The sequence below is a fragment of the Conger conger genome, chromosome 2 (assembly GCF_963514075.1).
Source record: "Conger conger chromosome 2, fConCon1.1, whole genome shotgun sequence".
Taxonomy (NCBI): domain Eukaryota; kingdom Metazoa; phylum Chordata; class Actinopteri; order Anguilliformes; family Congridae; genus Conger; species Conger conger.
In genome coordinates this window covers 58517847-58535687 of record NC_083761.1, presented here as the reverse complement: position 1 = coordinate 58535687, position 17841 = coordinate 58517847, and the positions used below count along the sequence as shown (strand labels likewise).

The 17841-nt window shown below is 46.2% G+C and overlaps 1 protein-coding gene across 1 annotated transcript; it reads right to left on the bottom strand.

Annotated features, from left to right (window-relative positions):
* Positions 1 to 32: 32 nt before the first annotated feature.
* On the bottom strand, positions 33 to 17703 carry ern2 (endoplasmic reticulum to nucleus signaling 2). Its single transcript, XM_061231107.1, has 22 exons — positions 17357 to 17703; positions 13095 to 13212; positions 12977 to 13010; positions 12503 to 12575; positions 12321 to 12393; positions 12107 to 12229; positions 11914 to 12015; positions 11034 to 11295; positions 10500 to 10578; positions 9566 to 9716; positions 9174 to 9295; positions 8912 to 9088; positions 7522 to 7729; positions 6308 to 6398; positions 5481 to 5670; positions 5297 to 5396; positions 4589 to 4788; positions 3677 to 3824; positions 2980 to 3107; positions 2352 to 2475; positions 2206 to 2273; positions 33 to 1755 (listed from the first exon to the last, which is right to left on the bottom strand). Exons 1-22 carry the CDS (start codon positions 17420 to 17422, stop codon positions 1567 to 1569), a joined length of 2826 nt encoding a protein of 941 aa, XP_061087091.1. The 5' UTR covers positions 17423 to 17703; the 3' UTR covers positions 33 to 1566.
* Between the last annotated feature and the right edge of the window lie 138 nt (positions 17704 to 17841).

The following is a 17841-nucleotide window of genomic DNA, read 5'->3' as shown; positions in this document are numbered from 1 at the left end:
GAAAACCAGCATATATAGTGGTACTCCAGGACTGAATTTGAGAAACATTTTTTATAAGTTATTGCTTGCACAGAGTATAAAAAAGTACAAATGTTTTAGCCATCACATTTGAATTGACCCATTCACTTTACAGAAAGCTTGTAAGCGAAGGATTTCCTTGTATAATTCCTTGCAGATTTCCCTACTTGAATTACCAGGCTGTGTCCTTGTGTAAGATGTGCAGGCCAGTAAGTATGTGGATGTGAATTCAAGTTATCCTATAAGTAAAGGGATACTTACAAATCTTTACAAGATCCAATTTCCAAGATAACACAGTGTATGTGTGCATTCCAAATAACATTTTCCCCAATTGCTGAAACATAAAACAACTTTATAACTTGTATGCATCGAATAAAACCACTTGAAGATGACCCTTTTTTACCCAGAAAGTTTGCGGGCATATTTGCCAATGCTGGCAGTAGCCAACCGGTTCCTCAACTTGTGTTTAGAAGCAGTGAAGTACATTAATAGGAACTTAAAAAGCACATGCGCACAGATTGAGTTAAAGGTACAATAGGTAATTTCGGACTTCTAACGATCAAGAGAGGAATTGCAGCAACAAACACGCTCAAACCACAACACTGCTTATCCCACCCCTTCTCTGTGAACGCGCTGACGTTGAAATACCATTGGCTGTGACAATTAGAACCAATTTTAAACCAATGAGCTTGAATTATTGTACAGCTATACAATGTTTTTGGTATAGAGTGCAGGCCCATAAACTGCATATTTTTAAATTTAATTTAATTTAAGGACTATAAACACAGGCAGAGGGTGAGTCAACATGTCAGTGAGCCTTTTTCAATGATAGGAAGGGATTTACAATGGTCTTGTAACAATGTTTTAACACAAAAATCCTACCTATTGTACCTTTAAGCTAACCAGCACATTATGTCCAACTTTGAGGTAAACCAGTTGACTGGCTGAAATGCATAGATGAGTGTCTGAACTTAAAATGACTGCATTGCGGTGATTGCTATGTGCAATAAATAATAAACCTTTTGAAACGTGGGAAAGATGGTTTTTTCTTTTCTTTAAACTTATTCAGCCATATACAGAGGCCACTATGGGACATCAGGCTGAAGGACCTTCAAAGGCTTTATTGCTCACCCTATCCAGTGTAAAAATCATTATGATCCTCATCTGGCTGAATATTTTTTTCGATAAATGTGTAAAACAGTTTTAAAAAACACTGGTTCCATCAAAATCTTCGATTGATAAAAATACTTTAAAAATACAATTCCTTTTCAAAATAATTTACAAAATGGATGCATTCTCCAGGAGCCCCTTTTGGCTCTGGTGCCTTCAAAGGTCCCCAAACAGCTCAGTGCAACTCCTCATGCGCCCGTTTGGCTGGGGTATCTCCAGTGTGTGTAACCATGTTCACAGTGCAAGTCCATCCACTGATGTCCACAGGTTTGGGTTTTCACAGAGGGAGAGCGGGGTTAGAGTGGTCGGGATGTGCCGTTCCCTCTACATGGAGTGTGATGGGGTCTCTGTGGAGCCTCACAGGGCTTGTGCTGCTCCTTAGTGGGGCTCGTGGTCTGCAGGAGGGTAGTAAGGGTGGAAGAGTCGCTCGTGGGCACAGGAGTGCATGGCGCCGTGCGTGTGGAGCAGCAGCCGGGGGAAGCGTGAGGTGAAGTAGTGCACAAAGCCTTCTGGGACCTCCCCCAGCGTCTCCTGCACCTCTGCGGGCAGCTCGTGGTAATGGTGCTTCTGTTCAACACAAGAAGGGGCGGACACCTTTAATACAGCGCGTCAGGTTGCATCCCAACACAAGGGTTCTTAACAGTTTTCAGGGCAGTGTTCCTCCTCAGTTGAAGTTACAAAAGTGTGAAAATGACTGCTTTTCCACGACTGGCTAAAAAGAAACATATTTATAAGAGTACAGGGAGGTCTCTGTTAGCTTCTTGAAGTATACCCTCTAGTTTTGGTTTTTGCTATGTTACAGAAAAGAGCATTTGGAACATGATTCAAGTGTTTAAAAAAAAAATGTTTAAATGCAGTCATGTTGCTCATGGTAACTGTTGCTTATTGTAACTATTGTTAGAATCCTTATTTTGAAATCATATTACTAAAAGACAATGGGCTTAGGTTCTTCTCCTAAGACCGTGGTTCATTTCACTGCAAATGAATGAGCATGCATGTGAAATTACGCAAACTGACCTTATTCCTCATGGCCCTCAGCAGGTCCCGGACTGAGTTGCCTTTGTAGGTACGGAACTTCCTGAGGTCTGTGGGGACAGACAAGAGTACATCAGATCAGCCACCCACACAACAGCCCCCACCCGACGCCCTGGCGCTGAACCCACCTGTCTGCAGAGGGACAGAGATGTGCATCCTCCAGTTGGTCCTGACCACCGCTCTTCCCGCTGTCTCCAGCCTCACCACAATGGGGCTGTCTGCCGGCTCCTTCTCTATCCGGTCACTTACGTCCTGTCACACAGAGACACGCTCAGCTCAGCTCACACACACCATCCTCGAACACAGTAACCCGCAGGCATCAACACACACACATGCTCAGCAAACACCATCCTCAAACACAGTAACCTGCAGGCATCAACACACACCACCACAGCTCACACACACCATCCTCGTACACAGTAACCTGCAGGCATCAACACACACCACCACAGCTCACACACACCATCCTCGAACACAGTAACCCGCAGGCATCGTCACACACACACACGCTCAGTTCACACACACACCATCCTCGTACACAGCAGCACAGGCATCATCACACACACACACACAAGCTCAGCTCACACACACCATCCTCGTACACAGTAACACGCAGGCATCGTCACAAACACACACGCTCAGCTCACACACACACACACACAAACACACACTCAGCTCTCACTCACACACACACACACGCACACACACATGCTCAACTCACACACACACAGCAGCACAGCCGAGCGGGTCACAGACCTGGAAGAACTGCAGCTGTTTTTCAGGGCTCCAGAAGAAGGGGTGCTTGAGAACACAGGCTGTGGATGGGCGGGACTGAGGGTCCGCACTGATCATACCCTCGATCAGGTCCCTTGCAATCACGTCATCTGACAGACAGAGATTACACATTACACATGATCAATCAGGGAAAATCCATTAGGCAAATAGAGGGCATGTATTTCAGAAGGTGAGGCAAAACATGTACAGAGAAAATGGTTTAATTTCAGTGGTCTGTCTCGGTTTTAAACCAATTTACATATAAATGAATTGAAGTTGGGAGTTTTGCCACCAGGGGGCACTTTTCCTGCGCTGTCCTTCAGATATGGTTTTAAAACAAAGACCTGTGCTCTCAATAATATTAGATGGGACTAGAGTTTCCCCTCTAACCAGCTACGTGACCAGTCTATGCCATTCAGATTTGTAGACTGATATTGCAATTCCTATCAATGAGAAACAATGGATGCGACCCCAGGACATAATTAAGTTTGATTAATTACTACAATTTATAATTTGATTCAAATTATTATTCCACTTATGACTATGGTGACCATTAATCTTATGATTATTCTCAGTTGTCTGCAGAACACATTCAGAAATGTCGGCACACAATGAAATCTCATTTGTAGTTCTCGGTCATGCTCGTACACAAAGAAGGGCAGCTCGGCTGAGGCCTCACCGTGCAGGTCATCCATGAAGTGGTCAAGGCTGTAGGCTTCCGACAGGATGTTGGCCTGTCGCCGTATGGTATCTCCAAACGGATGCTGACCCCTGGAGACCACATAGTAGAACACACATCCTGCAGAAAAGATGTCCACTGCGCTGGTCTGCAGGAAACACAAGTCACATCAGTCAGCAGCACGCTTTTCGCTGACCTGGAAACACATTTCTTAGGAGTGTAAGCCAGAGGTGTACAACAAGTGCTGACATTACTTTGAGCACCAGCTACAGCTGCAGACTGCAAGTTTATCCTAAAGATTGTACGTTGCTCAAGTGTAAGAGTGAACCAGCATGGTTTCTAGCAGTGGTCATCAACCCTGTTCCTGGAGATCTACCGTCCTATAGGTTTTCACTTCAACCCTAACAAAACGTGCCTCATTCAACAGCTTCAGATCTCATTGAGCTGCTAATCAGTGGAATACCTTCAGGACAGTAGATCACCAGGGACAGGGTTGGGGACCCCCGGTTTATAGAATTGTCAGAAAACTAAAACCTGATTGGTTGGAAAGAAAACCTGCACGAAGATGGGCCCTCCAGGACTGGAGTTGTGCAACCCTGGTCTAAGCTTACACCTGCGAGTGGTTAGCTGTCTGTCTGTTTGTCTGCGTGTCTGTCTGTCTGTCTGCGAGTCTGTATGTCTGTGTCTGCATTTCTGTCTGCGTGTCTGTCTGCGAGTCTGTATGCGAGTCTGTCTGTGTGTTTGTCTGTCTGTCTGTCTGTCTGTCTGTTTGTCTGTCTGTCTGTCTGCATGCCTGTCTGCATGTCTGTCTGCATGTCTGTCTGCATGTCTGTCTGCATGTCTGTCTGCATGTCTGTCTGTCTTGTCTGCGAGTCTGTCTGTCTGTGCATCACGGGCCCTCTGGAGTCTCACGGGGTTGTCCCTGGGCGGGTCGAGGAGGACCTCGGGAGCGATCCAGCCCTCAGTGCCGGGGATGCCAGAGCGCAGGCTGAAGCTGTGCCGCCCGGCCGGCAGCTTCTTACACAGCCCGAAATCAGAGATGAGCGCCCGCACCCTGCCCCGCGGGCCCGGCATGGACAGCAGGATGTTCCGCGGCTTCAGGTCCCGGTGCACTACGGGAGAAAAACCAAAGCAGCAGCTGAGATCACTTAAACCAGTGGTCACCAACCCTGTTCCTGGAGATCTACCATCGTCCCTGGTGTAAAATCCAGCAATGACTTTATTACCAGCGTTCAGCTGTTTCAAAACTTACCTTTTGATGGTCAAACCATGTTGAGTATGGAGGTGGTCTGAACTGGTCAACCAGCTACCAGCCGTTTCAAAACCTAGCTTGAGCTGTTTTCTCCAGCAGGGCTGTAGGGCTTAATTTTGTACACCTGACTACTAAATAACAGCTCGAAAAGATCTTACCCCTTTTGTTAGGGTCGGAATGAAGACCTACAGGATGGTAGAGCTTCATGAACGGGGTATTGTTACCACTGACCTAAACTTACTGCACTGGGGTCAAAGTGACCCTGGATTGAAATGTCCCATAATTAAATACATGATGAAAAAGGGCAGACCCCACCCAACACTGATGCTCTACACCCAAGGACGTGGAAGCACAGGAACTCAGCTCACCGATGTTCAGAGAGTGCAGGTGACTCAGGCCACACATGGTCTGCTGTAAGAGGCTCACCGGCTCCAGGCTGGAGTGCGGGCACTCTGGGTCCTCCACAAACTGCAGGCCACAGACAGCACCTCAGAATGAGTACAGCAGGAGGGAGGAAGAGTTACAGCCAAGCGTAGTGTAGCCCAGCCTCACCTGCTGAAGCGTGGCGGCGCACAGCTCGATGGCGATGTAGGTGAACTGCCGGTCGCGCTCGGTGCAGAAGTAGCGGATGACGTTGGGGTGCTCGTCAGACTCGCGCAGGAGCTGCACCTCCCTCTCGGCGAAGTCGAAGCACTCGGGCAGGATCCGCTTCACAGCCACCCGCCGGCCGTCAAAACAACCCCTGCACAGAGACGCCGAGTAACCTCACCGCTTCACACCTCTCAGGCAAACTGATACATACACCCAAACAAGCCTACACCCAAATACACATTCACAAACTGACTGATACACAGATATATACACCCAAACACATGCTCAAAAACTTACTGATAAACAGGTACATACACCAAAACACACACTCATAAACTGACTGAAAAACAGGTACATACACCCAAACGCACACTCACAAAATGACTGATAAACAGATACACACACACAAACACACACACACACACACACACACACACACACAAACGTACTGATAAACAGATACAAACACCCAAACAAACAAACTCACATATTGACTGATAAACCGATACATGCACACAAACACACAGACTCACACCCTGAAAATGGATACACACACCCAAAAAAAAAACCTCACAAACTGACTAATAAAAACACACTGAAACAAATACTCACTACCTGACTGACATAAATATACAAACACCCAAACAAACAACCTGACTGATAGATATGGGATATGGGATGCACACACTTTGATTAACACAAAACATTGCTCACAAGAAGTTACAAACACAAAGTACACCAGCACACACACATAAAATGCAGACTTGTATTCCCTCGGCAGGGCTTACCTAAAGACGAAGGTTCCCTCTGCACCATGTCCGAGCACCTCAGCGGGACTGAAAGAGATCTTCCCCACCTCCACTTCCTTGGGCTCTCCATCTGTAACAAGGAGACCAGCACTGTGATCCCACACATGGGCAGTGCAGTGGCTGACACACTCACACCACACACGGGCAGTGCAGTGGCTAACACACTCACACACAAGTAGTGCAGTGACAGAATCACTCACACCACATGGGCAGTGCAGTGACAGACACACTCACACACAGGCAGGAGAAGTAACTGACAGAGTCATACACAGGCAGGAGGGATGACTGACACACACACACAGGTAGGAGGAGTAACTGACACACTCACACACAGGCAGGAGGGATGACTGACACACTCACACACAGGTAGGAGGAGTAACTGACACACTCACACACAGGCAGGAGGGGTGACTGACACACTCATACACAGGCAGGAGGGGTAACGGACAGACTCACACACAGGCAGGAGGGGTAACGGACAGACTCACAGGCAGGAGGGGTAACGGACAGACTCACACACAGGCAGGAGGGGTAACGGACACTCACACACAGGCGGGGGGGTAACGGAGAGACTCACACACAGGCAGGAGGGGTAACGGACAGACTCACACACAGGCAGGAGGGGTAACGGACAGACTCACACACAGGCAGGAGGGGTAACGGACACTCACACACAGGCAGGGGGGGTAACGGAGAGACTCACATACAGGCAGGTAGAGTGAATGACACTCATACACACGCAGGTGGAGAGACTGACACACTCACACACAAGTAGTGCAGTGACAGAAACACTCACACAGGCAGTGCAGTCACGGACACACTCACACACAGTCAGGAGGGGTAACTGACACACTCACACACAGGCAGGAGGGGTAACTGACACACTCACACACAGGCAGGAGGGGTAACTGACACACTCACACACAGGCAGGAGGGGTAACTGACACACTCACACACAGGCAGGAGGGGTAACTGACACACTCACACACAGGCAGGAGGGGTAACTGACACACGCATGCACAGGCAGGTAGAGTGAATGACACACTCATACACAGGCAGGTAGTGTGCCTGACACACGCATGCACAGGCAGGAGGGGTAACTGACACACTCACACACAGGCAGGAAGGGTGACTGACACACTCACACACAGGCAGGTGAGGTAACTGACAGTGTGACACAGCTCTTCTCTCACCCGCAGTGTGTGGGGGCTCTGTGGCGCGTGGGGATCCCAGGGGAGCAGACCCGTTGGAGATGGTGTCTCTGGTGGAGTCGCTGCTGCTGCGGGGGGTGGTGGTGTCAGAGGGAGGGGGCGCACTCTGCTGGGTCTGCAGCCTCTGCAGCCGGGACTCCAGAGCCTCCTCCAGCTGCTGCCTCTGCACCTTCTCCTGATGGGCCATGCGCTGGAGCACACAGATATACACACACACACACACACACAGGTCATACAGATACACACTCACACAGGTCATACACACACACACACACACACAGGTCATACAGATACACACACACACACAGGTCATACAGACACACACTCACACACAGGTCATACAGATACACACCCACACACTCACACACAGGTCATACAGATACACACACACACACACTCACACACAGGTCATACAGACACACACACACACAGCTCATACAGATACACACCCACACACACACACACACACACACACACACACACGTCATATAGATACACACCCACACACACAGGTCATACAGATACACACACACACAGGTCATACAGATACACACCCACACACACACACAGGTCATACAGATACACACACACACACACACACAGCTCATACAGATACACACCCACACACTCACACACAGGTCATACAGACACACACACACACACAGCTCATACAGATACACACCCACACACACACACACACACACACACACACACACACAGGTCATACAGATACACACACACACACACACACAGGTCATACAGATACACACCCACACATACAGGTCATACAGATACACACACACACACACACACACACACAGGTCATACAGATACACAACCACACACACACACAGGTCATACAGATACACACCCACACACTCACACACAGGTCATACAGATACACACCCACTCACACAGGTCACACACAAACACACACACAGGTCATACAGATACACACCCACACACACACACAGGTCATACAGATACACACCCACATACACACACAGGTCATACAGATACACACCCACACACACACAGGTCATACAGATACACACCCACACACACACACAGGTCATACAGATACACACCCACACACACACAGGTCATACAGATACACACCCACACACACACACAGGTCATACAGATACACACCCACACACACACAGGTCATACAGATACACGCCCACACACACACACAGGTCATACAGATACACACCCACACACACACAGGTCATACAGATACACACACACACACACAGGTCATACAGATATACACACATGCACACACAGGTCATACAGACGCACACACATGACTCTGTCTCTCTCTCACACACACACACACACACACACACATACACACAAGTAGACTCACCCGAGGGTATGTGAACACGAAGGCCAGCCAGCCCCCCAGCAGCAGGGTGAGCACAGCCAGAGTGAGAGGATCCTTGGTCAGGCTTTCCGGTAGGACGGCTGTCCGAGTGGGCGTGGCTGCAGGCGGGGCTTCCTGTTTGACAGGCAGGGGTTCTCTGCTCTTGCTCCCGGCCACAAACTGAGGAGTGACACTCATTGGTCAGGGATAATATGAGCATGATCAGAATTCTCATAAAGACCAAGGGAGAGGGGGAGGGGCTTACTGGGTTGTACGGTGGGCGTGGCGAGGACCGGGGCGGGATCACAGCATCCCCGGAACGCTGAAGGCTTTCAGGGAATTCCCGCAGCATAGTGGTGTGTGCCACAGGGGGTAGCTCATGGTGACCTGGAATACACGTAGTCAGTACTTTACAAACACGGGGCAGCCTGAAGCCTAGCCTAAGGTACATGACTGGGACCTGGAAGGTTGGTGACTCAAGCCCTGGTATAGCCACGCACAGCTGTTGGGCCTTTGAGCATGACTCCTAACCATGCATTGCTCCAGGGATTCTCCCCTGCTTAGTCTACTGAAGTGTAAGTCACTTTGGATAAAAAGTGTCAGCTAAATAACAAATTCTAAATTCTTTATCCACTGGCTCTGTTAGAGGGGGCATACCAATCAGCAGCCATTGGTTTTGCAGGCTCTGTGTGGTGCCTGGGGGGTACTTGACGTCCGTGCTGGGAGTGATCTCGCACTCGCCCCTCTCCCTCACGGTTACCTCCTCTGTGGTCGGCCCTTCGATCCTCGCCAAAGTGAGGCCGCGTGGCTACGGGTGAAGAAATGCTCGGTTTGTCAGCTTCGCTCACACCATCTACGTACAGATCAAGCCTTTTCTTTACCACATTATCACACTCACAGAAGAAACTAAAATGTGCTGAGAGTGCGCAAGAGTGTGAGAGATAACACATGGGTGCTGGTCAGAGAGAGATATATTTTGGTCTAACTTTTTATACAGTGCAGTCCGTAACTATTTGGACACTGGTAGAATTTCTGTTCTTTTGGCTCTGTACTCTTTTCTTCTCAGCCTCATAATGGGGCTTCTCTTGACTGGCATTGGCACAACTCTGGTCCGCATATTTACAAACACAATAACACACTCTAAAGGCAACCAAAAGCCGAGAATCAAGACTAGATACTGAAAGCTGTCTTATACCTGCACAAAGGAAGCAACTGAACAAATCTTACTCATCCGAAACCCATGTGAAACCATGTGTCTTGAATGTTATGACGCCCTGAAATTATGTAACTGTAATTCCTACAGTGATGAACCAACATGGATGTAAACACTAGATACTGATAACTTGTTACCGATGTTCAGAGAGTGTAGGCTAATGAAGGAAGCAATTGAATAGACCTGACTAATCAGAAAGAGCTGAGAAGCCAACTGTCCAATTACTTTTGGTCCCCTAAAATAGAGGGACATTTTACGAAATTGGATGTAATTCCGACATGGATTGCCCAATATGGATGTAAATAGCCTTAAATTATTGATGACAGTCTGCACCAGATAGAGATACAGTGCAGCCAATAGAGTGCCAGCCACACTCACCACGATGGACACGCCTTCATGGACCAGCGACGTAGAGGCGTAGAAATGGGAGTCCAGCTTCCCCACATACAGGGTAGGGCTGTAGAGACAGAGAGGACACGGCTCTGAGCACAGCCATCTGCTGATCACCTCCTAGAACATGCTAAACAGCCTCCACTCACACATATGCACAGATAAGCTCTGCCATGCCATGCCATGCCATGACTACACAGTGTATTACCAAAGCAAATATTTTATGAGAATAAAAAGAGTGAAACATCAATAACATTTATTGGTTTTTTTTTTTGTAATATTTTTTCAATAACATAAATGGTATGTTGCACTTTGTGTTTATGTAATGGTATGTTACATTTATGATGTACCATTTAAGCCACAAATGGCAACCAAAACAGCAATAATAATCTGAACGATAGCAAAATACTAAGCAATAGGGGGTTAATAATAATAACTCAGTTGTATATATATATATATGGTGCATATGGGACATGAGTGGCCTTGTTGCTTATTTAGCGTGGTCTGACTCAAGTCTCTTACACGAGCTGTGTCTTGGTGCTGGCCTGCTCCTTGACGAACTGGTAGCTCCACTTCATGGTGTGAATGTTATGGGAGGAGAAGGTGAGGTAGCGCAGGGTCTCCATGGCCAGGCTGATGTGCGGGGCGCGCCGCAGGCTGTCCTGCATCCACAGGTACACTCCCACCACCGGGGACCCGTAGTTCTGCATCCACAGCACGTCCCCCGTCTCCCTGTCCACTGTCACCACCAACCCGTCCCCACTGGAGGTGAAGTGTGCCATCTCTGCCCCACACACAAAGAACACACACTCAACAGAAACACACACACACCCCACCTTCAAGCGCAAACTGAAGACGCACCTCTTCAAGCAGCACCTCTCCCCGTCCATCCCTACCTCCCTGTGAACCTTAATTGTTGTCTTTATGATTTACGTTGTGTTTCGGTATTTTTAGTTGGCTAGGTAAGCAGTATTTGGATAGTTAAGTTTGGTCACTTTTGCTTTGTTGTTTGTTTGTTGATTTGTTGTTTAAAAAAAAAGAAAAAAATAGGCCCTGGTCCTTATCTTTGTTGTACGGGTAGCTCACACACGTGCATTCATAAGCATGCAAGCACACACACACACACACTTCTGGATAGAATTCCGCCTCTGAAACTTGCCACTCCCTGGCTTCCTTATCTCCACAGGCAATCAGCCCCTCAAACCACTGTGAGGCCAGTTACACAGAACACTTCCTTCAGCAAACGTGACAGTTTGCTTGGTAACTCAGATCAGCACTTTGTTGAGCCATGCAAAAATCGACCCAATGGTTCAAAACAGCTAAAACATGGGGCTGAGAATGGCCCAAACTGCACCGTACAAGCTGAACACAAAGTTCAGAACCTCAGAACCTCAGAACCTACTGTAGTCGTATTTGTCATCGTACAGAGGGGCAGAGTAGTCATTGTAGGTGGCGTTCCAGCGCAGCTCCCGCGTCTTGGTGTCGTACATGGTGATCATGTACTCTGTGGGGTCGCAACAGACACATGACAGTCAGGACACGGGGGACAGACGGACGGCGAAGAGATGGAGTGCAGACAAAGGGGAAGGGCTGACCTGTGCGACCAATGTAGAGCAGGGGTGCAGAGGGGCAGATGGACTCTGAAGAGCCGGTCGTTAGACTGGTCTGTTTCTCTCCGGTCTGAGGGTCCACCACAAACCACGTGTCCTGCTTCTTCCCTGTACAAACACACACACACACACACATGAACATATACATTTATGCATGCCAATACTCTGAACACACAGAATGGCACCTTGGCATACCCACCGGTGTAGAGAACTCCATCTGAACTCCTGCAGGGAGAGGACTGCACCAGCTCTGGAATAGTGAAGGGCAGCTTCTGCATACAGAGAGACAGGGGCAGGTCACAATGAGCCTTCCCTCTACCCTGAGACCGCCTCACTACCCCCCACCCCACACACTGCCCTACAGCAGCAGGTACCACTCACCATCAGGCCTTCCTTGTTCTTGCCTCCCAGCACATACAGACTGCCGTCATTGGGGTCTGGGAGAAACCCTGGTCTGGACAGAGCACAGATCATTCCCATCAGCCATTAGCCATGAGCTCACACAACTCCAACCACTGATATGACTGTATAGGGCAGTGGTCTTCATTCCTGGTCCCGGAGAGCTGTAGAGTGTGCTGGCTTTCGTTGTTACTCAGCACTTAATTGATCAATGAAAGCAGTTGATTACACAGTTAACTCACCTCACCTTGTTTATTGGGTCTGAATTGGTTCCTGCTATTAAGGAAAAAACAAAAACCAGCAGACCCCACTGCTCTCCAGGAGCAGGAATGAAGGTCACTGGTATAGGGAGTTAACACTGTCAACAGTGGCACCAACATCAAGGCCTTGAGACCTCTCTTTCAGCTGAGTATCCCAGAGCTGCAACTGCTAGCATAATGGTGAAGAAGCACTTACTCAGTCAGGTAGACAGGGACTTGTATGATGGGGTCTGAAATAGAGATAATAATGAGTGTGGTGGGTTGACGGTAACTGTAATACACAAAGGAGAATGTTCAGGGGCCCATGAGCTGACCTTCCTTGAGAGTCCACTTAATGTCACCAGACTGCTTGCTGACCGCGTGCAGGCTGCCGTCCAGAGTGGACACAAAGAGCAGTGACTCCGGCAGGGTCACCGAGCTGCCCGCCTCACACTGGGGAGAGAGGATGGGAGGAGGGAGGAGGAGGGAGGGGGACAAGAGATGCTTGAGTGCTTAAGACAAAGTGCAATCTTAATATCAGATGACTGAACTTCTGCTGCCGAAGCAAATATTTGCTGTCTGCAACAGCATAGAACGCAAGCAGTCTCACCAGTCAAGCAACCATGAGGATGAGAAAACAAAGACCAGGCGTAAATTCTGAACAGAAAGGCTCAACTTGTAAAATCCTCCTTATTTGGCTGCATCACCCCAGGCTGTATTCAAATGCTTCTTCCATCAGAGCGCTCTGCATTACCAGCTAAACTGGAGTATCACTTTCAGCCATTGGAATGCAACATTAACCCTCTCAGACCTGTGATATGTTCCAGCAAAACTATGGGGAAAAAAATAAAAACCAGGGAAACTATGACTTTCACTTTCACTCATTTTTGGGTCTCAAATCAGAATTTTTTTTAAAAAGTAATTTTTTTGTACACTGCAATGGAGAGTACGACATAACAATTGTAATATGTAATATTTTCAGCTTTCAGTATCTAGTCTAAATATAAGTCAATCATGCCATTATGAGGCCGAGAAGCAAGTAAAAAAAAAAAAATTTAAGTCATTAATAATGGTATAAATGTTACTGTTACTAGTACCTGAAATGCAGTGGCAGAGTGAAATGTAGCACTGATTTACAAGTAATCTGAATTGCAGGATACTCTGTACTGAGACAAATATTAACAAATGAGACACATTTGAACTATTAACAACGGATTGTCATTTAAATGATTAATCTCACATTATTCCAATAATAAATAAAAGCCTACATTTTCATCATTCAAAAGGGTGCAGATGAAGGATGCATGCTTTCATGTTTTTTCATTAAGTTGAATTGTCTTTTATGACATTCCATGTGATATAATATAGCAGAATATAACACTTTCTCTATAAGATTAGGAATGTTAGTGATGAAAATAATAATAATGAAAACAAAAACCGCATTCAAAACCTTTTCAAAACCATTCAGAATCTTTTTCATTACATTTCTATACGGCAATGCCTGATGTCCATGACAATGGAGACAATGGTTTAAAAAAATGCCGGATGAAAATCACAGTGCAGACTCTAAAATTTGTTTCATAATACAAAAGATAATGGTTTCATCTTTATTACCGATTAATGTTATCAGTAAAACTTTAAATTATAAATTAAGCGTGTGAAGATTGTTGTGCCATTAGGACACAACAATTGATTATTCACAGGCAAGATGACATGAGAGACATATGTCATCTCTTATTGTTTGCACAGTCTGTTCTTTCAACAGACATTTAAATTAACCAATTACATGGTATTTTAGCAGTGTTCAAAAAAAATGTTGCTTTGGTCTGAGAGGGTTAAGACAGTTTACATTCTTGACTTTACATAGAAAGAAATGGCTGTCTCCACTCAGAGGCTGCAGACTCAGTTGGGTCTGGAAAGACCAGGCCAGTCAGAGACTCCAATGGTGGAAAACTGCACTATTCTGCTACACTCACAGACATATAGTCACAGTGAAGGAACTTTGTATTTTTGTTCTTCAATGATCAATTTTCCCAAATGTACCCTGAAAGTACAGTAATGTTCTCATTGGATACAAATGAGTACATTTTCCAAGCAAAAAAGGCAGTTATTCAGTATATTAGTTATGCATTACACATTACACATTAGTACATTCGGTATACAGTTTTATGCACCAGGAGGGTACCGCCCCAAGCGACGGAACCTTATAGCATAAAGCATTTGTAGCTTTTTAGATGTTTTTATTGGCACTGTGTGTACAGCGAGCAGGATATCCTGGATCTCAGGCCCCGCCCCCATGGGCTAGGAGTGGCCAATCAACACTTGAGTCCAAATACACACAAGAAGGCCTGTGCACACAAGCTCACTGAATTGCTTTCATCCTTCAACTGAAAAATGTGTGTCAAGAGTATAACACACCTAATACAGAAACGTTTTGGAACCTACTGGAAAAAAGTGCAACTCATCAAGCAGCTCCAGCACTGATGATGTCATGGCAATCCTCAAGAGGAACTGATTACATTTAATTCCATATTCAACTAGTAAGGGGAAAATAAACAACATGCCCTAAATCAATCAAAGATCTTATTAGCAGAATTAAAACTTTTCTCACTGCACTCTTCCTAATTCTAGAGAGGAGAGAGAGAGAGAGAGAGAGAGAGAGAGAGATATTTCAGAGAAAGAAAGGTGTCCATCAAACAGTTGTGTGACTGGACTCGCTGTGTTGACAGCAGCTGCTCAGAAACAGGCCTTCTGCCAGCACTGGATGGTAACTTTAGGGACAAGCTTCCTAGGAGTACAGTAAGCTAACTAGGAAAAGTTATAAATGACTGCTCTTCCTTTCTTTAATTAGAGTTCAGTCTTTGTGATCCTGGATGAGTGAGCTATCACTTCCTCTTCAAACTACTTGCACAAACTGTTGCACACTCGTTGGTGATTTACGCAAGTGCACAGGCATGAACGGCTGCACAAATAAAATCCGCCCTGGTCATTTTGGCCTGAGGACTTATGCTAATACGTACGTAAGATGGAGTTGAGAACATGGCACATGTTAGGCAGGCAGTGGCCATGCCGGAGCCAATGCGGAGGCTAAAGCAACAGTGTCTAATATAGGCGATAACCCCTGGAAGTTACCACACCCATATTTACTTAATAAGGGGTGGTAATATCGGTCCAGCATTTGGACGGCACATAGCACACAGTACAGGGTGTGCTTTTGGCAAACACAAAGTCGCAGTTCAGCTTCACCCCATCCTGTAAAACACATTTGGTTTTTTGGGGTTTTTTTTGGTTTCAAACTTATCTCTCTTCATCAACATGCTGCTTCATTAACCCTGCAAAGCTACAGCTACAAAAAGCATGGAAGAACAAAACTTATAGTGAGTGGTTTGTAGGCACTGTCTTTTTCGTTTGTTCACGAGAAGGAGGCGTGCACTGCTGTTATCTAAATTGCAGCTTAATTTTTGATAAAATGAGGCCAGACACACAGACAGACACACTATGAATTAAGCAATTTTATACAAGTTTAGGGGAAATTCATGAAAGACATGCAGGCCCATTCAAAAAATATCCTAGTTACACATCTGTCTTTTGTTACAGGATTTAAATCAAACAGAATCAGACACCCCTTTTTTTGCACACATGCGCAACACACACACAGGGTCAAAAGCAGTCACTAATGCTCATTGCCACAGATAAAGCAAGACAAAGCTCTGTTGTTTGTTGCCAGGCAGCCATGATTCCAGCATCCCTCCAATTCACAAAGCCTCTTGCTGACATGGCCAGCAGCTGGCTATTGCAAAAAAGTACTAACAACGCCTTTGACGGTGAAGAACATGCCAAAAGAACGTGAGGAACCTCACAGGCCTACTGACTCAACCGTTTCATACCATTTGATCAGCATATTGTACAACACCAGAGCAAATGCAGAATATTACTTCATACTGCAGTTAAAAGGACAACAATGTAAATGTTAAAGCAGATCTACAACCAGAAGGTTGCCACTCCTGATGACAGAGGCACTAAAGTCCAAAAGCTCCTGCATCCTGTTGCACAGACATAGGCTAAATTACAAATCTATACCTATAACGTCAAATACTGGAATGAATTACATCATAGGACGAGAAAGTGGTGGGAACTCAATTATACCACCCAAGATACTTCAAAATACTTCACAAGCCTAGAACTTGGTATGTTTAACGGAATCATAAAGCCATATAACCATTACCATCACCATACAAATAATTTTAAAGCTCAAATGTTAAGCTAAATAAGTGCAATACAGAAAGAACTGTCTTCCATTCAGCTAGATAGGTTTGTGTTTTTGAGTCTGTGTATATCTGTTTATTTCTGCACTATGGGCTGGGCTATGTTTTCTTAAAAGACACCCTGAGTAGCTAGCAAACAATCTATCAAGGTGGTTACTACATTGCACTGCTCCGTGCACTTCTGATATTATCCCTCCCTTCACGGCTCCATAAATAGATGAACTGTAACTTTACGCTGCGCTTGTTGCTCGCTACTGTAGCCAGCAAGATAATCCGTGTTCCACACGAGCGCAGTAGCTCTAACCAAATACATGCGACAAAGACCTCGTTACCTGAAGAACGCTTCCACCAAGAAATATGAACAGGAGTAACAGCAGGCATCGTCTCCAGTCCTTCATTTTCCAAAAGAGCGTGTCCTTTCGACCATGTAATTTAATGTTATTTTAAAAATAGCTAATAAAGTAGATAACCAGCAATCGTATTTTCAACATTAACATTGGTCAAGAATAGTCAAAGATCGAACTGTCACTACACGTCTAGATGCTGAATCAATTTCAAATTATTACTGTACATAATTCTTTCTTCAACTGGACATTTCAACTTTTAAGTTGGCATGCACAGCAGGTACAGTCACCCACGCAGGAGGCGGCACACAAATCAACGAGATCACAACACACAACAACCATCTTTCATTTCCGTGTTGGGACGGAACCGGTGATGTCACTCAGGCTAAACAAAAAACTATCGAAATGGTAGGACATGCCCACCTGTGAAAATGACAGCGAACTCTGCAAATAACCGCTTTAGAACCGGAGGG

What these genes read in the sequence shown, in the direction of transcription:
- ern2 (XM_061231107.1), bottom strand. Translation starts at nt 17,422, where the DNA reads ATGAAGGACTGGAGACGATGCCTGCTGTTACTCCTGTTCATATTTCTT. An exon ending in AGATGGAGTTCTCTACACCG is followed by an intron (nt 12,230 to 12,320) that starts GTGGGTATGCCA and finishes GTGTTTGTACAG; the next exon opens with GGAAGAAGCAGGACACGTGG. An exon ending in CACGCCCACCGTACAACCCA is followed by an intron (nt 9,089 to 9,173) that starts GTAAGCCCCTCC and finishes GTCACTCCTCAG; the next exon opens with TTTGTGGCCGGGAGCAAGAG.